Source organism: Glycine soja, chromosome 3 (genome assembly GCF_004193775.1).
Source record: "Glycine soja cultivar W05 chromosome 3, ASM419377v2, whole genome shotgun sequence".
NCBI classification, from domain to species: Eukaryota; Viridiplantae; Streptophyta; class Magnoliopsida; order Fabales; family Fabaceae; genus Glycine; species Glycine soja.
Window position 1 is genome coordinate 45,295,875 of NC_041004.1, and position 18,766 is coordinate 45,314,640.

An 18,766-nucleotide genomic window follows, 5' to 3' on the forward strand; every position below is an offset into this window, starting at 1 on the left:
TTTTAACGAAAATTTCATTTTTATTGATTCTTTTAACTAATATATTATTACTTGTTGGAACTTGAAATGGTGTAATCGGTAGACTTCAAACATGTAGAGAATGTCTTGCCTTTTTTTGTTTGCTCGCTTAAGATATTATTGGATTTTATTAGATAAACAGTGTTACTTTTTATCTGTTATTTTAAGATTGTACGAGGCTGATTGATTTAATTAATGTATCCCATGATTTCCATCTCATAAACCCTTGTCAAATTGATTGCTCTGTTTAAATAATAGGTTTAATTGATACTATAATGTAAGCTTCCCGATCATTATTTTAGCTAGAGAGTTTGAACATTGCTGCAGTTATTTATATCACATAATGAAACGGATTGTTACCTTTGTTACAGTTCACATGTGGTTCTTACAAGTATGTGTTTTGTTTTATAAACTGATGATGGATTGGTTTTCTTTTTAAGGCAGAATTCTAATCCTTCTGGACTAATGAATTCATGTGATGATAATGATAAACCCGTGAGAGTTTTTCCCGTGAAATCACTTCAATTCAATTTTTCAGTTCACCTATTTGTTCTTAAGGAATAACATCTATTTTTTCTGTGGGATTTTGTTGCTGGCCCTTTGTGGAAAAAGCCATATATTATTGTAATGCATTTAGTTCGTGGTGGTTGCTTAGTCAATGTTTTTCGGTAATTCTTTGTTCAGTTTCAAAAAGAATTGGAATTTGATATATAATTGTATATGGGGTTTGAACAGGGTCTAGCTGTCAACTTGTCATTCTTAGCATGAAATTATTTTGGATAAATCCATTGGTCCAGCCGCTGAATTTTCCTTTTTAATATGATATGTTTCTTAATCCTTCAAAAGTTTGAAAGATATAACTACCAGCTATATATTTATGACATGCTGTTATTCTGGATTTAGCATTATAATATCAGACTTATGTGATAATTGATGGTTCTAGAGTTTTTTCTTAGCTTGTGTTTGACCTTTTTTCTGTTTTATTTACTTTTAGGTTGTAGCTGCTGACTCATTGGATGAAGAATTTTTAATTATGGGCTTCCAGTGTGCATCTCGTAAGCTTACCTTCTTTGCAGATGTTTTGTGTGATACTATTTTATGATATATTTAGGTTAAAAATGAAATTGAGAGGAAAAAAAGAAAGCGAGAAGAATAAAGATAAAAGAAAATAGAGTATTCTTTTTAAATGGATAAAATAAAAAATACTCAAATACAGTGGGGTTTGTCATCTCGATCTAAGGTAATAAATTTTAATTTTGTATATATGTATTTAAATTTATCATATTTTTCAATCATTAATTTAAGAGATTTTCAAAATTAATGATAAGTTGTATCTTTTCATAAATACATGTATTTATTCATGAAAATATACAAATATGAAAGGTTGTATCATTTCATAAAAATGTAGTCATTATTTTTGTTTCTATTTATAAGATTAAAATTTGAATTTATCATTATTCTTTTTTATAAGATTTAATTTATAATATTTTTTATATTAATTTTTTAGACAAAAATGTTCCTTATTAAAAAAGAAAAATAATATATTAACAAATAATTAAAAGAAAGATGAATATTAATAATAAGAATAATTTTATAAAAATATAAATTTAAGATAAAATTATTGTTATTAACTAAATTAACTAATTTTTTTAATTTTAATAAATTAGTTAATTTGGTCTCATATAAAGGAAAGGATGAATTATGTTTTTATGAAAAGAAATAACTCTTTGAAGAGTTATATCTTTTCACCAATATAAGATATGTCTTGTCAAAATGTCATATCTCTTTATCAAATGAAATAAATGATTTATAAATAAAATGTATATTGAAAGATATTAATGATATATATATATATATATATATATATATATATATATATATATATTAGTGTAAGTATATTTTATTTTCTAGAATACACCTCTTTACTTTGTAGTAACCCAATCCGACAGAGATAATCTTATAAGTATAGATTAAATATATTACTTGGATTAAAGATTATTGTTACTGATGATCTGTGAAAAAAATTGTGCATTGTTAAACTTTGTTTTTTGTCTGCCAATATAGACCTTGTATAATCAATTGGTACAGTATTTATTGCTAAATATAGTTTCATCTCATGACAAACATGTCAGATAAAAGAAATGGAAAAGGTTCAGTTGTAAGATTCAGAACCTAAATTTTTATCTCATAAAATAAATTTAATTTTGTTATGACAACAAACTAAAGATAAGCACGTCCATCTATACAGAAAATTTCACACTACATACATCAAACAGATTTACAATCGTACTGACATATCTCCCATTCGTAGGTTGAAGGAGGGGACACGAAACCCATAGTTAAAACTAAATTTGTTTTCAGCACTAAATTGTCTCCGTAAAAAGAGAAAGAATGTGAAATAGTTACTTCTGTAAATAGTTTTTAATTAGTTTCTCATTTTATAACTTATTTCAGAAATTCATTTTATTATTTGTCAAAGTTACTCAATCTATTAAAACAGTATTCAATAATAGTTTTATATTCAATTATTTCATTTAAACAATTTTTACAATTTATTTACATAATCTCAGTCTATAATAATATGTTATACCGCCATTAGGATAATCAAAGATAGAAAATAGATAAAGTTTCACAAAATTGAAGAGCATATATAAACTAAAAAGTATTGTCTTTTATCATCCGGTAAATGTAAACAGGAAACTAGAGGGAGAAAGACCAGAGAACCAAGAGAAAGCGAGAGAAAGAATCAAATATTCCGAAGACATTTTCTTTCTCTTTGTTTTCTTCAATTCATTCACATTCTCTTGTGATATTATTCTTCTGCTTCATCTTGAATCTCTTCTCAGATTCACAGTGTCTATAGATTCATTCATTTTTCTCTTCCTTTGAGAATTCAGCTAGACTTTTTTCATTCATAGCTAAGAATTCTATCATTCTCCCCAAGGCTCAGGCTTTTTCATACGAGTTTTGAATTATTTTGTTTTGGTTAATATATAGAATTTCAATTCATTTTCCGGTCTGCCATCAGCTTGGTCTTTTTTTTTTTTTTTTTTTTGAGTTTCTTGAGGCCAAGTTATGGCAACAGAACCAGTTTTAACCTTCTCTCTTGCTTCTGTGGTGGAAGATGTTCTTCAACAACATGATGGTCGATTGGACGTCAACTTGGCATCAAGAAAAGCTGAAGAAGCTTGTATATATCATCCCTTCTCTCCATTCTTTTCTCATCAATTCCATTTTTTTACTTTCAAAATATCATTTTGTAAATTAATCTTTTTTTTTTCTTGGCCAAGAATGTTGGTTTCGAGTTTCAACCTGTAATTGACACTTGTTTGGTTGAAAACTATATTCTTTTGGCTTCAACAAAGGATATTGATTGTTTCTTGAATGATGGAAAGACAAATTTATATAACCAAAAATTGTTGACAAAAGTGATTCAATACTTGGGTGTCTTAACTAAGGTCTGAGATTTGATCGCTGATTTGGACATGGAATGACAATCAGAAATATCACTTTATCCCAAAAATTAATTGATCCGGTGGGAGGAGGAATACACCGTTATAAAATAAAAAAAGAGACAAATTTATAATGGACAAAACTTAGATGCAGTTTCTTAAAGCTTTTAGTGTTGTTCTCAAATCAAACTCCAATTATGATCGAAGAACAACACCAAAAGCACTAAAAGAATTGCATGGAAGATTTGTCCATTAAATAATTGCATGAAACATTGAAAATTTGAACGATCTTCAAGAAAGAATAACATGGATTACGTGTGTCTCGTGTTGCAGCCTTGAGAAGGTATGAAGCCGCCGGTTGGTTGCGGAAGACAGTTGGAGTTGTTGGAGGGAAAGACTTGCCGGCCGAGCCTTCTGAAGAAGACTTCAGGATTGGATTGCGTAGTGGGATTATCCTATGCAATGTTCTTAACAAAATTCAACCTGGAGCAGTGCCAAAGGTAATATTGTATTATATTTATGTATTTGTTTTTTGGCTTTATGTTGTCTTGTCTCCTTAAGTATTTACTTTCCTTTGACATTTATTGGACCTATGCTGTTACTTGTTAGGTAGTTGAAGGCCCCTGTGATTCTGTTATTATTCCTGATGGAGCAGCATTGTCTGTGTATCAATACTTTGAAAATGTAAGGAATTTTCTTGTGGCTGTAGAGGAAATGGGGCTTCCTTCCTTTGAAGCTTCTGATTTGGAACAGGTGATTATTGACAAGACTTAGAACTTTCTATTTAGCACTTTGATGGACTCATTAGATTGAGATCAATGTCATTGAAATTGTTATTATAAAGTAATTGTTTTTTGGCTTTAATATTTTTTTTTTGGTTTTCCTTCCATGTGTGGTATTTACAGGGAGGAAAATCTTCAAGGATAGTGAATTGTGTTTTAGAGCTCAAAGCCCATGCTGAAAGGAAACTTCGAGGAGGAAATGGGTTGTCGAAATATAGCAGGGTTGCGAAGCCACCTACCTCTGGTAAAACACTTTTGAGGAAAAACTCGGAACCATTCATGAAGTCTATGTGGACTATGACATCAGGGGACAGAGATGGTTATATGAGTGATCCCGGGCATGATCTAAGTGAAAGGGTTAGGAGCTTTATTGTTTATAATTTTTTACTTTTTGTCAAGATGGTGAGGCTCATATGGCTAAGCCTTTCGAATTGGTATCTGCAGGGTTCTGTATCTTCCTTAAATTCACTAGTTCGTCAATATTTGTCTGACAAGAAGCCAGAAGAAATTCCCACTGTAAGGCCTATTAATTTTTAAATAGACATATCCCCATCCTCAACTATATACATTAGATTCGGAAGAAACAACTTACTATCCCGAGAAGTATTTTTTTTGAGTGATAATAAAAGTACATTACACTATTATGTATCTAACATCAATTTTCTTCAATGAGATTTTTTCTTTTTTCTTTGGTTTCATACCTCTTTCACTAATTTATGACATCTTTTGTTATAACAGGTAGTCGAATCCCTGTTAAGCAAAGTCATGGAGGAATTTGAGCATCACATGAAAATTCAACATGAAATGGTTTGTGTCTCTCTCTTCTAGCAATGTTCAATTTCATACCTGGAGACAAAATAATTCATATTACTTAACCTTAGTGAGTTTAATGTCAAAATTTTAACTATGGCAGTGGAAGATAACTCAAGAAGATAAGGCACCATCTGGAACAGAATGTTCAATTTCAGAAGCTGCTTCTATTAATGAAAGGGTACAATTCAAATTCCAGAAATACTTCCGTAATGCAAGTGTAAATGAATGTGTTTAGATTGATCATAATCACAATCTCAACTGCTTGACTTTTTTTGTCTGAGGGATTATTTAGTTGGAAGAAAAGGAAGATGAACAGGATGAACAAGATGGGCAAAACATACATGATAACCAAGAGGAAAGTTATGAAGAGAAGTACATTGAGCATGAAGATTCAAGCCGCCAGATTTCGATTTTGAAGCAACAAAATATAGTCGAAACGCAGAATCGAAGCATCCAGGTAATTTTCAACATATACCAAAATCTGATTTTGACATTGTTCAGGAATTAACGAGGTAAACTAACTAATTTGATGTTAACGTTTCTCCAGGAATTGAAAAGCATCGTCCATCAAACAAAATTAGGAATGCAATTCATGCAAAATGAACATCAGAAAGAGATAATTAATCTAAGTAAGTTTAATAACGAAAAAAAAAATCCTCCAAGTCAATATTTGACAAAAAAAAAATCAATTATCTAATCTACTTGCTTTGCAACCATAATAGGTAAGCACCTGCATAGCCTAGCTTCTGCTGCTTCAGGATATCATAAAGTTCTTGACGAAAACCGCAAGCTATACAATCTAGTGCAGGATTTGAAAGGTGAATTCTAATGCTGAAGGGTTTTTATGTTTAAATCTATAGTTTTGCTCCTTGGTTGTTCATGCTCTAAATGAGTGAATGACCAAATTTTTTGCATGTTGGTAGGAAATATTAGGGTGTACTGTAGAGTTCGGCCCTTCTTAGGTGGGCAACCAAGCCATTATAGCTCAGTTGATAACGTGGAAGAGGGAAGTATCTCGATCATAACACCTTCCAAATACGGCAAAGAGGGGAAAAAAACATTTAATTTCAATAGAGCATTTGGTCCTTCTGCAACCCAAGGTTGGTCTTAGACTCTTGGTTTGTCCTTCCTTTAAAACGGTTGCTACTCAGTGTGTTTTCAATTTTCATCATTGTTGATCTTTACGGTTTGCTTGCAGGGGAAGTTTTCGCAGACACACAACCTCTAATTCGTTCGGTTCTGGATGGTTACAATGTCTGCATATTTGCCTATGGTCAAACAGGATCAGGAAAAACATTCACTATGGTAACATATTTAAACAACCTTGTTTATACCCTCTCACTTGTAAACAACTTCATTAGTTAATGCAACTATGTATTGATGCAGTCTGGACCAGATGACCTTAACGAGGAAACTATAGGTGTTAACTACCGTGCGCTGAAAGATCTTTTCTATCTCTCGGAGCAGAGGAAAGACACCATTTCTTATGAAATCTCTGTTCAGATGCTTGAGATTTACAATGAGCAAGTCAGGGACCTACTAACTACAGATGGTGCTAAAAGATATCCTTTCTCTGTAATATAAACTAAAGTAGACTAATAGTGTTATCTAAATGCAATGTTCGATTGTTGATTCTCTTGTCCCTTAATGTAATCCTTAACACCTGCATACATTAGAAATTCGCAACAGTTCCCATAATGGAATCAACGTGCCAGATGCCAGCCTTGTTCCGGTTTCATGCACTTCTGATGTCATAAATTTGATGAACTTGGGACATAAGAATCGCTCTGTTGGTTCTACCGCCATGAATGATCATAGTAGTCGCTCTCACAGGTAATTAATTCCATGATTGTGGTGGTTAGTTTTAGACTTCAACGTATGTACACATTCAAGTACTATTCTAATTTCTAAGTTAATCACAAAACTAGTGCAGTGACCTCACTTATATCATCATATTATTTGGTACTATATTACTAACTAGTATGGTATATTATTCCAGCTGCCTAACAGTTCATGTTCAAGGAAAGAACCTGACATCAGGAAGTACTATTCGTGGTAGTATGCATCTAGTTGACCTGGCAGGAAGTGAAAGAGCTGATAAAACTGAGGCCACAGGGGATAGAATGAAGGAGGCTCAACATATTAACAAGTCACTTTCTGCCTTGGGAGATGTCATTTCTTCCCTTGCCCAAAAGAATGCACATGTTCCTTACAGGAACAGCAAACTTACTCAGCTGCTTCAGGATTCTCTTGGTATGATGTTTCTTAAATGTTTCTTTGACCACAAACTGCATAGGTTTTTCTCCTTTTGGTTATTAGTGAAGTGCTTTCTATATCTCAGGAGGGCAAGCAAAGACTCTCATGTTTGTCCATATAAGTCCGGAGCCAGAAGCTCTGGGAGAAACACTTAGCACACTCAAATTCGCTGAACGAGTCTCCACTGTTGAACTCGGTGCTGCGCGAGTTAATAAAGATAACTTAGATGTGAAAGACCTTAAAGAACAGGTTCTTACATTTATTTATTGTTGTATCGTTGTATCTTAAAATACAGTGTTCAGTGTGTTTGAGTATTTTTGTACTATCATGTTTGCCAGATTGCTAGTTTGAAGGCAGCCTTAGCGAGAAAAGAGGGAGGAGAAGCAGAACACTTCCAACAATTTGTCAATAGTAGCAGCCATGAAATACCCAAATTGAAATCATACGCATCTTCTCCTCCTATGGAACGTAGTTTGATAGGTGGTGCCCGTAAGTTACCAAAAGATGATTCTAGTAGCCTGGATGTAAGTAACATGCTATTTACCTAAATCCCTTCAAATGATCAATTATTAGACGATCCAAATCATATGATGTCAATCAATCTCTACCTAACTTGTAACCAATTTTTCAATTTACGAAAAAGAATTAGTAAGATGTTAGGTGAAGATTGGTTAAGTGGTCCTGTACCACATAACAATTTCTCGGTCAAAGTAATTTGAAAATACACTAGACATGCGTAATGTATGATGTATAATACATTGATACTACTAAGTAATAATATAAATTAATCATTGACATACATGTATAATGTTTTCTTGTAGGGCAAGAAAAATGCTGCATCAAAGTTGAAAAGACGAAGCCTAGATCTCCATGACATGCGTAAGAACTCATCGCCGTGGCCACCTGTTAGAAGTCATGGAAAGGAAGAAGACAAAGAATCAATTTCTGGGGATTGGGTTGATAAAATTTCGATAAACAGAAATGACAGCTTAACTAGTGATGATAGTCTCGTGGGGCAGTGGGAAGCAGAAAGCAAACAATCTTCTCCAATGTCAAGTCCAACCTTTCTCTCAGAGCCTTCTAAAATATGCCTGGACCACTCCTTGCATAGAAAGGATAACCAAGAATTGTTTGATATGTCCACCACATATGAATCTGATGAGCTTGAGATTGCAACTAGTGATTCTGCAGAATCAGACTTACATTGGCCAGCACATATACCTAAACCAATCACCGTTTCAAGCGGACTAGGCATTAAAGCAAGGAAGAAACCAATTAATCTCAGACCAACAAAGAGCCTAGAAGCCAGGTAATTGACCCTCTTAATTAGAGTATATGTTAGTTACTTTATGTTGCATATAAGCTTCTCAAAGATATTAACTATTGTTTTTTTCTTTTTCCTTTTGTCTCTCCTACAACCTTCTATGCAAATAGGAGCATGATCCCATCATTAATTCCTATTCCTGTGCCATCGAGGAAACAACCCACCCTAGTTACTCCAGCAAGAAAAAATCCAGTGTCTATTGATGTGAAGAGAAGGATTGTGAATGCCAAGTGAGAATGCTCTTCCAAGGCTTTCCTGATTTTGTTGCTTCACTACCATCGATAACATTTTTACCTGGCTAAATCAACATTAAAGATATACTACTTGGCATGGATTTTCTTCTTTAAATATTTATGACATCAAATTGATCTTCTAAAGATTAAGAAATACATTAAATTGATTTAAGATTATTGTTATCGAGTTTGACAGAAAAATCATTTTTATGTCGCAACTCTTTAGTACTAGACCAAATTGATGTAAGTGTATATTAAGAGAGCTAAGATAATAGCTTAGTATTTTTTTTCTCCTTTTGTATCTATAATTTTGAGGAGGAATTGAGCAAAAGAGGTTTTTCTACATTTTGTTGGGGCATATATGAAACCAATTGCCTCAGTTCATGTGCTTAAATTGGTTGTCCTCTGGAACATTGCTAATGTGTTTGGATTAATTTCATGGTGATAGATAATCCGTTTTTTTTTTTTTATAATAAAGGTAAAACAAACATCGTTGCTTATATTTTTTTTAAGTATCATCATAATTTTGTGGGATAAAATTGATTCTTATATATTATCTGAACATAGTCTATATTATGTTTGTATGGTGTGAAAAAGGAAAATGATTAAACAATATATGAATTATCGATTAAATTTATCTCATGAATGGTTAAGTGAGAATGTAAATCTATTAAAATTATGATAAATTGGTAATTATAAACTAGAGTTGCTATGAATATCATAATGATATTAGTTAACATTGTTTACTTGTGATTTTTTCACAATGTTAAAAGTTATACTAAAAATGATGTTTTAATTAATTATCAATGTAAATCTAGTATTAAATATTATATTTTGAGTATACTCCCAACTTGGTTCTTGAATATGGTAAACACTGTTATTTTAGACACTAAATTTTAAAAATGGAAAAATAATATCCTTAAGCCTATAACGTGTCATTCAAATTATTCCTTCGTTAAGTTTTTTATTTTAACTTTAACAAAGCATCCCAAGTGGTACAAACATGACACAATTGGTATACTCCACATGACATGTTTGTACAATTCATCTGTATGGACTTTTTGGAAGAATTTAAGGGTAGATGTAAGAAGTTGCAAAACTTTAATTTAGTCCCAGATTTTGATATATGTTATCCTATTGGTCCTTAAATTTGCCATTCGCAGTCATATTAGTCCTTGAATTTCATAATTATTTTTTTAAGAAAATCCTTGAATATGTATTTCTTCCTTCTTCTCTTTTTTCCTGAATTGTATCCTTCACATTAGTCAATACATATTTGTCATTGTCATCACTATATTGTCATAACGGGCTATCACCACCGCAGCCATAAGTACCCATACCACCATCCTGACCAACATTATCAGCACCAACAACATTATTGTCACCGTCATCATTGTCACGACAATCACTATCAATGTCGTCGCAACCACCACCCCCTCCATTATCGATACCACAATCAACACCAATGTCGTCGCAACCACCACCACCACCAATAACGTCACTATCAACTGCCATTGATATCATTATCACCATTAACGTTGTTACCACCACCAACACTATCAATGTCGCCGCCACCACTACTATCAATATTATTGTCACCACCACCACTACCAATAACATCACTTTCGTCACCGCCACCATAACCACCACCACCATTACCTCATTGTCGTTACTTGCTACCACCACCAATATCTATACCACCACCATCCCACCATCGTCATTGTCACCACCAACATTACTACAACCATCACCAACAACGTAGTCACCATCGCCACTAATATCACAAATGTTGTCACCACCACCATTTGTATTGCCGTCACCACCAATGCCACCTCTACCACCATCACCGTCGTCATTGCGACTACAATCTTTATTGTCATTATTGCTATTGACATTACCAACATCATCATTGTCGTTACCATCACACAAGAATACTATTAAACTAATTTTAACATCATATGAAACTTTTAAAATAAGTTTATTTGAAATTAATTCAAAATTAATTTTAAATTATTTTGAAACTAAAACTAAAATCTGTTGTTATTTTTTAAAAATTTAATACTAACAACTAAAAATCACCCTTGACCTTAATGAATTCTTTTTAGTTTCTTTTCCAACTCTAAAATTAATGTGTATTTGTCCATTTGAATTTAAATTGGTAAAGCATCACAACCGTAAGACAGGTGTGGGGAAGTGATACTGTAGTTGGATAGGGTGCTTAACCATAGCACAATAATCAAAAATGGAAAAGAAAAAAAAAATCAAGAACGCCCACTTGAGAAAACCCAAATCTGAACGCATGTCATTCGCCAATGCCCACTTGAGAAAACGTAGATCTGAACGTCCACTTGTCATTCGCGAACGCAGCGGCAACAAAGCCTTTCGCGGTGGCTTGAAAGCTTGGCACGGCGAGGAGTTGGTTTAACGCCGCGCTCGGGAACCTATCGTAGCTACCGACGTTAACCGTGACCATCGACGTCGTCTTCTTCCGCGAATGTTGCTGTCTCTCAGGCGCAATCAGATCTGATTGCAAAACCTCAGATCCGTCAGAACCCATCACAGAAAAAACTCAAGAATCGCCAGATATGGAACCGCACCTTAAGAAACCCATGTTTTCATTCGTTAAATTTGTCATCGCCGTGCTCTTCACGGTGGCTTGAAGGCTGGGGGCCGCGGAGGAGTTGGTTTGGCACGATGCGCGGAACAGTGCGGCGATGTTTGAGAATAAGACAGGCAGCGAGTGAGGGAGAGGGAGAGACGTGTGCGTGGTGGCGTAGAACAGTGATGGTTATGTTGGCTTCTTTTTTTGTTGCAGGTTTCATGGTGGTTGTGGTAGGGAAGGAGACGGGGAAGATGAACGATGACTCAAGGGTATTCTGTGAAGGAGAGAAAAAAAAAAAACCTACTGTGTACACAGTTCTACATACCCTCACGTTTATCTGAAAATCTAACGGTTTAATTGACTCACGTATGTTCAAGTCATTTCAAAATAGTATTTGTACCGTGCTGTCCCATTAGGGGTATCCCACGCAAGAAGCCGTCCAAGTTTAGTGACCAAGTTGAGGTTTACTCATTATACTTTTATAAAAATATATATTTTAAATTTTTTCAAACAACGATTTTAAGAATTTTGTTGCAAATATTAGTTAGGATCATCCAAGTTGAGACAAATTTCAAATTACTTACATAAAATTTCAGCATATTTTAGTCAGTTAACAAAACCAACAAATAATTTCAACATGTAACACGGTGAAAACGAATTTGGGTAATTTATTTATTTATTTTTAAAGGGAAGTTGGGTGTGCAATTGTCAAAAAAACAGGATTACCTCCACCCTTTCGTTCCGCGTGTTACAATTTACAAGGAAGATTAGGACAAAAAGGTCATTATGAGGATTCCTTCCTGTAACCGAAAAACCAAAAAGGACCTCCTTTTTGCGCGTTGTCTCTCTACCAATCAAATCACAGTCACGCAGCAAAGCAACGCTCTCTTTTTCTCCGTCACTGCCACTTCTCTTCTCTAGGGTTTATCGTCATTTGATCTCAACCTCTCTTCCTCCCAAAATGCCGTCTCCACCGCTTCCACAATCGGACCGCTAGTGCCCCTGCTTTTTCCGATGTGCAATGTACTTCATTCTCGCTCCTCAATCTACTGCATTTTCACCTCACTTTAGCTTTTCCTCAATTTTCCATTTCTCGATTCAATTGTTCTATGCTTTGTGTGAATTTTTTTCTCTCTCTTTTGCCCACCTTAATTTTACCTGAATGACGAGTAAATTTCAATAATTCGTTCTTTCTCTTTGAACTACATTATCGTAATCACAATTTAGTTGCACTACATTTCGTAATCACAATTTAGTTGATACATTGGCTCGTAATTAATTCCTTTTGGTGATGATTTTATCTGATTTTGATATTTCACTTTCCATTATTTAAGTAGCTTTGATTTTTTTTTAATTTTTTTTTTGTGTCTGAAACTTAGGCTTTGGTTTGTTTCACGGTAATGCTTATACGATCCGTTCTTCTAGCTTAACTTCATTCTAGATCTTATTTTAGATATAAATAAATAAATCATGTCGATTGATGTGTCACACGTAGATCTAGTAAATGACAGCCAGTCTTTTGGATTTTTATTATTTTTTCTTCGAATAGGTATATTTTGTTCGCTGCTGCGGTTCTGGAAATGTTGAATTCTGAACTGAGATAAGATGAGTAGGATTGAATTATCGAGGGCGAAGTCAGCGCCGGTTCCATTGGGGACTCTGATTGGCCGTGAGCTTCGAAATGGAAAAGTTGAAAAACCTTTTGTGAAGTATGGACAATCTGGATTGGCCAAGAAAGGAGAAGATTACTTTCTGATCAAGACAGATTGCCTCAGGGTTCCTGGGGATGCATCAACGGCTTTTTCTGTCTTTGCGGTATTATTTGTCTTCTTTGATTGCACCTATATTTACATAAGTTGACTAATATCGTTTTATTAGACTTTAGGGAACTGTCTGAAAGAAAATTTGAATATTATTAGGAAATGAGAATATAGCCTAAATCTAAGGTCCTGTGTAGATAAATTTTTTCATGACTTGTAGGAGAAGAAGAAAAGTAGGTAAAATAAATTAAACTTTCCTCTTGAATTAAAATCAACTTATGCAGTTCAAACTTTATAGCAGTTCTTTCAATTAACTTTCTGAGGTTCATAAGTTGATTTTAACTTATAAAAGACTTTTGATTCATTTTGCTTTTTTTTTCTTTCTTTTATAAGTGGTTATGAAGAAATTTATCTAACCAAGGCCTAAGACTGAGTTGGTAGTTGGTTTTGCATGGTGGTTTCTCAGGGTTAGTAGGTTTCCAATGGAAATTGAAGTGCATTATTTTTCTCTTTGTTACATTTCTCAGTGATCAAATGGAGTGCTAATTTATTCCGACAATGGTTATGATGATATTCATAAGGAATTCTTGATTGCCAGGTCTTTGATGGGCATAACGGTATATCAGCTGCTATTTTTGCAAAGGAAAACTTGCTAAGTAATGTTTTGAGTGCAATACCACAAGATATTAGCAGGGATGCTTGGCTTCAGGCTCTTCCTCGTGCTCTGGTTGTTGGTTTTGTGAAGACTGACATAGAGTTTCAGCAAAAGGGTACAAACAAAATATTATTTGCTTGCCTCAGACTTCTGTGCATGATTAAGCTGATGTTTTCATTTCATATGCAGGGGAAACTTCTGGAACAACAGCTACATTTGTTTTGGTTGATGGATGGACTGTCACTGTTGCATCTGTTGGGGATTCCCGCTGCATATCAGATACTCAGGGAGGTGTAGTTTCTCTCTTGACAGTTGATCACAGACTGGAAGAGAATGCAGAAGAGAGGGAGCGTGTTACTGCCAGCGGTGGTGAAGTAGGAAGACTCAATGTATTTGGAGGCAATGAGGTATGATGCAATCACCTTTTGCGCTCATGCTTTCTAATAAAGATTGTTTAAACTTAGTAGTTTTGGTTTGCGTTATGTTTATAGGTTGGGCCTCTTCGCTGCTGGCCAGGTGGATTGTGCCTATCCAGATCAATAGGCGACACGGATGTGGGAGAATTTATTGTGCCAATACCACATGTAAAGCAAGTGAAGGTGAGCTGGTTTTATTATGTTTTTTGTTTGATGACCTGTTTATGTGGAAGCTTTTAGTTCTTAGTTTCTCTGCTTGTAAACATTTGTCTATTGATTTCTCAGCTTTCCAATGTTGGTGGAAGGCTTATTATAGCTTCTGATGGTATTTGGGATGCTTTATCATCCGATATGGCTGCTAAGTCTTGTCGAGGTCTACCTGCAGAGCTTGCTGCAAAACTAGTGGTTAAGGTGATGATTAGTTCTGGCATTCTTCCCATACTAGGAATGAATGTTCAATATTTTGTTCATTCATTGTTTTGTTCGTTATTTTTCCAGGAAGCTCTAAGGTCAAGAGGCCTTAAGGATGATACAACCTGCCTTGTTGTAGATATTATTCCTTCGGACCTCCCTGTATTACCACCGATTCCAAGAAAGAAACATAATATGCTAACTTCGCTTCTATTTTTTGGAAAGAAATCTGAGAACTCTGTGAACAAAGCTACCAATAAGCTTTCTGCAGTTGGTGTTGTGGAGGAGTTATTTGAAGAGGGTTCTGCAATGCTTACCGAAAGGTGAGTTTTGAGCCTTTACCTGCCTGCATGCTATGTCTTGAAATGTAATAGCAACTTAATTGAACAAGTGACTGGAATTTTATTTTTTATTTTTGCATTTGGGTGTATATGCTTGGGAAATTTTTTAAAATTCTGTATTTTCTTAAAATGCAGGCTAGGTAAGGATTTTCCGCTTAATAAAAATTCTGGTATTTTCCGTTGTGCGGTTTGCCAAGTGGACCAACCCCCTGGTGATGATGGTTTATCAGTGAACTCTGGGCCTTTTTTCTCTCCAGCATCTAGTCCATTCCTCTGCACAAACTGTCAGAAGAAGAAAGATGCCATGGAAGGAAAAAGGCCTAGCAGAGCCTCCATTACAGCATAGTAATTATCTAGTATTACAGTAGTAACATAGTAAATATTAGTATAATTTTACCCTGGCAGTGTGAGCATGCTTGATTTTACATTTTCGGTGGTTATTGTCATAGACGTGTAAGAAATGAGGTTGAGAATTGAGGTAGGCTTAGTAGCTGTTTTGGAGGTTGCTGCAAGTTTGACTCTGGCTTGTGCTCAGCTGTAGGACTGGCTGACAGAACAAACAAGAAAGTTGTGTCTGGTAGATAAAAATTCTAGTGGAATCTGCTAACGGCTTGTATTTGTAAGTAAACTGAAGCTTTTGTGGCTGCCTCTCTATCGAGAGTGCTTCAATGCTACAGCCCAAATGCATCTGTATCTTCTAAACTTGTGTTGTTATACAAATACAACTACATGTCTCGAATGTCCCTCCGAATTCGATGAGTAAGATTCTTGTGAACACTGTCTCTCACTAATGAAGTAGGATAAATTACGGATTAACGGTTAACCACGTGGTTGTAAAACAGTGAAAACTTTTAAAAATAATAATAGTACTTGCTTGGAAGTGTTGAGTTTATACTTTACTTTATAGTCTTTGAAGAAAAAATGGAGAAATTTGCTTTATTGATGACCGTACTGTAATTTGATGCCAAGGATCGTTTATTTGGTTACAAAAAGTGTTTTTTTAGGTGTTAAGTTATTTTCTCACAAGTTACTTTCTTCAGTTTTATTTTTTGAATTCGTAGATGTCTCGGAATTAATTTTTGGAAAATATTAAACACATTCCGAAAATTAATTTATTTTTTAAATTCATTTAATGCATTTCAAAAATTAATTTTCAATTTTTTAAATAATAATATTTTTGTTTTGATAAATAACAATACTGTATTTAACAACATAAAAATCTTTATACGTTTTTTTCTCTCACTTGACTATGTATCTTGTTATATTTTAAGACTTGTTTTCTAAGCTACCATATCAAATTAATTTTTTCTCTTTAATCATTTATTCAATTTTTTTCACTTTTTTTAATTAATACTTGAATTTCTTCAATGAAATTTGAAGATAAATTTTGTATTGAATACTTGTTAGTATACATTGAAAATAAAATTGTTAAAATTAATAATTATTGATTATTTTTTGAACATATAAAAAAGACATTATGTATTTTGATTGATTATTAATATAATTTAATATATTGAAACATCAAACTATAAATATTTTCTATAAAAAATTAATAATACATAGTTGTTGGATGTATTTTACTCTTTGTGACTACCCCTCCCTCTCTTTTCTCAGTCTAGGTCTACACTCTAGAAAATATTTTGTGTTTTTTTTACATAAATTAAAATATAATCGATGTAAAAAAATAAAGACTTTATTTAAGATGACATTTTATGTTATTTTAAGTAACAAACATTTATCACATGTAAATAATTTTAAAGTCACTCTATTTTGTACATAGTTTTTTATTATTTATTTTATAAAAGTCACAATTCTTTCTATACCATTTTTCTCTTTTTCATCATATTATTACCAATCACATCTATCATTTTTTTTCTTTTCTCCCTATTTCTGTCATTTTTTCATCCCAATTTTGGGGTGGCCAAATATCAATGCTCGATTCTTATCGTTACACATCTTACCTGTAATGGAGTTTTTATCAAACACAAATGATACGAGGATTGATTCAAATTGGTTACTATCATTTATAAATCTAGACTGTAATACTATTATTATATATTTGTTAAGACAGGTGTTGCATATAACTTTGGTTCGGAATTGAATAAAATGTTCAAAGTATAATCACATGAAATATTTTAGTCAACTATGATTATGAGTGTTTTGATCTATATAATTATAAAATGGCACACCACACCCACTATGTGGTGCAACTTGCCTCTTTAAGGTGCTCCCATTTCCAGAAGTGGCCTCCTAATTAATAATAGTATTTATAACAGTAAAGTTGTAAAGGACAAACTATTAAGTTTCTAAATAGGATATTAGGGCTTTAAAGTTTTAGCTAAGTAGTGTTTTGGTTCACACGTAGAAGATATTGCCGTACCCCCACAGCGTCCTCTTAATATTCTTTAAGAAGAATCTTGGTCGACCACCTGTCGAATCTGTAATCCACTACAGGATCTACCCATAATTTCCCCCATTATATATATAGCACAAATTTGATAAATTAATCCAAAGCTCCAATGAAATTGGCTAATTAAATGAATAAAATTTAAACTCAAATAAGAAGTTGACAGCTAAAGTCATAAAAGTCTTCATGATTAATTAATAGCTATAATGTTAACTAAATCTCGTCTCCATTCACTCACGGGAGGGATGTAGAGTGGAATAAGGGGGACTTTAGCTCTTAACCTTCATCTTTTTAAATTATACTTTCATTATTATTTTTTTATCTGTACTATACTACATAAATTTAAAACAATTAATTTTCTTATTTTTATTAAAATTGTTTGTAATTTTTATCTTTTTTATTTTTCTCATTTATAATTTTGACATTTTATATATTATTATAATTGAGAAAAATACTAATTAGTTTAATTACCTGCAGAATAAAACATGCATGGTAAATAAATAAATTGTACGGAAGTAATATAAAATTGGTGTGAAAAGGGGAAATTATTAAACAATATAAATTATCAGTATATTTATCGCACAAGTGGTTCAGTAAAAATGTCAACTTAAAGAACAAGATACGCATACTCTGTAAGAAAAGTTGTAATGATCGTTCTAGATTAAAAAAAATTAATAATTTAAATGTGTTAGCACATAACACAATTAATATTAAATATTTAGTTTAGGTGATGTTTTGTAAAAGAGATGGAATTAACTCTAAATGCTAATGTTAACAAATTAAGCTCTTTCTCCTAAAAGTGATTAATACAATTTTTTTACGAACTAAGTCCTATAAAATTTTAAGAGTTCATATTAAGTAGATCAAATAAATAAAATTCCATGTAATTTAAAAAATATTTAACATTTCATAAATCAGCTACATTTGATGGTACAAACCATTTTTTATAAATATAAGTAAATGTTAATTATAAAATTACATATTTATGAATATTTAATTTATAAAAAAATTGCATGCATAAACATTAAGGTGTTATATATCACACGATTCAACTGTTGAATCTGCAAATTCTAGAAATTGCCGGCAAATACTATTTGAAGAACAACTCAATGGAGACTGAAGGATATTATCAGAGCAATTAAACAGCATGACTGTGTTTTGTGTAGATATATTGAAGGGCAAGCTTTCATCAAGCAACAAGCCTCCCATAAAGAGATCAGAAGAATAACAAGTGTTTTTCAGTATAGGAGGTGTGCTGATGACAAGCTTGTTAGAACTTGGCTCAATTCTAAGGAT

General features: G+C 33.1%; 2 protein-coding genes and 1 long non-coding RNA gene across 3 annotated transcripts; 2 read left to right on the plus strand and 1 right to left on the minus strand.

Moving 5' to 3' along the window:
- The first annotated feature begins 2,719 nt into the window (after positions 1-2,719).
- LOC114407560 (kinesin-like protein KIN-14G) lies at positions 2,720-9,223 on the plus strand. Its single transcript, XM_028370709.1, has 19 exons — positions 2,720-3,208; positions 3,804-3,970; positions 4,080-4,223; positions 4,376-4,609; positions 4,697-4,768; positions 4,991-5,059; positions 5,166-5,243; positions 5,358-5,522; positions 5,613-5,694; positions 5,788-5,883; positions 5,989-6,165; positions 6,264-6,370; positions 6,452-6,627; positions 6,737-6,898; positions 7,065-7,318; positions 7,407-7,570; positions 7,660-7,845; positions 8,143-8,630; positions 8,756-9,223. The coding sequence occupies exons 1-19, from the start codon at positions 3,094-3,096 to the stop codon at positions 8,877-8,879; spliced, it is 3,060 nt and encodes a 1,019-aa protein (XP_028226510.1). The 5' UTR covers positions 2,720-3,093; the 3' UTR covers positions 8,880-9,223.
- A 1,736-nt stretch (positions 9,224-10,959) lies between these two features.
- Positions 10,960-11,864, minus strand: LOC114407562. The gene is made up of 2 exons (XR_003665655.1): positions 11,476-11,864; positions 10,960-11,401 (listed from the first exon to the last, which is right to left on the minus strand). It is a non-coding gene; the product is annotated as an uncharacterized LOC114407562 (long non-coding RNA).
- Positions 11,865-12,138: 274 nt separating this feature from the next.
- LOC114407561 (probable protein phosphatase 2C 5) lies at positions 12,139-15,838 on the plus strand. The gene is made up of 8 exons (XM_028370710.1): positions 12,139-12,503; positions 13,030-13,295; positions 13,839-14,010; positions 14,085-14,302; positions 14,387-14,494; positions 14,597-14,722; positions 14,810-15,045; positions 15,199-15,838. Exons 2-8 carry the CDS (start codon positions 13,086-13,088, stop codon positions 15,407-15,409), a joined length of 1,281 nt encoding a protein of 426 aa, XP_028226511.1. The 5' UTR covers positions 12,139-12,503; positions 13,030-13,085; the 3' UTR covers positions 15,410-15,838.
- Positions 15,839-18,766: the final 2,928 nt, after the last annotated feature.

Coding starts and splice junctions, on each gene's coding strand:
- LOC114407560 (XM_028370709.1), top strand. CDS start 3,094: ATGGCAACAGAACCAGTTTTAACCTTCTCTCTTGCTTCTGTGGTGGAA. Junction 4,224..4,375: donor AAGCTTCTGATTTGGAACAG/GTGATTATTGAC, acceptor TGGTATTTACAG/GGAGGAAAATCTTCAAGGAT. Junction 8,631..8,755: donor ACAAAGAGCCTAGAAGCCAG/GTAATTGACCCT, acceptor CTATGCAAATAG/GAGCATGATCCCATCATTAA.
- LOC114407561 (XM_028370710.1), top strand. CDS start 13,086: ATGAGTAGGATTGAATTATCGAGGGCGAAGTCAGCGCCGGTTCCATTG. Junction 14,303..14,386: donor ATGTATTTGGAGGCAATGAG/GTATGATGCAAT, acceptor TTATGTTTATAG/GTTGGGCCTCTTCGCTGCTG. Junction 14,723..14,809: donor CTGCAAAACTAGTGGTTAAG/GTGATGATTAGT, acceptor TTATTTTTCCAG/GAAGCTCTAAGGTCAAGAGG.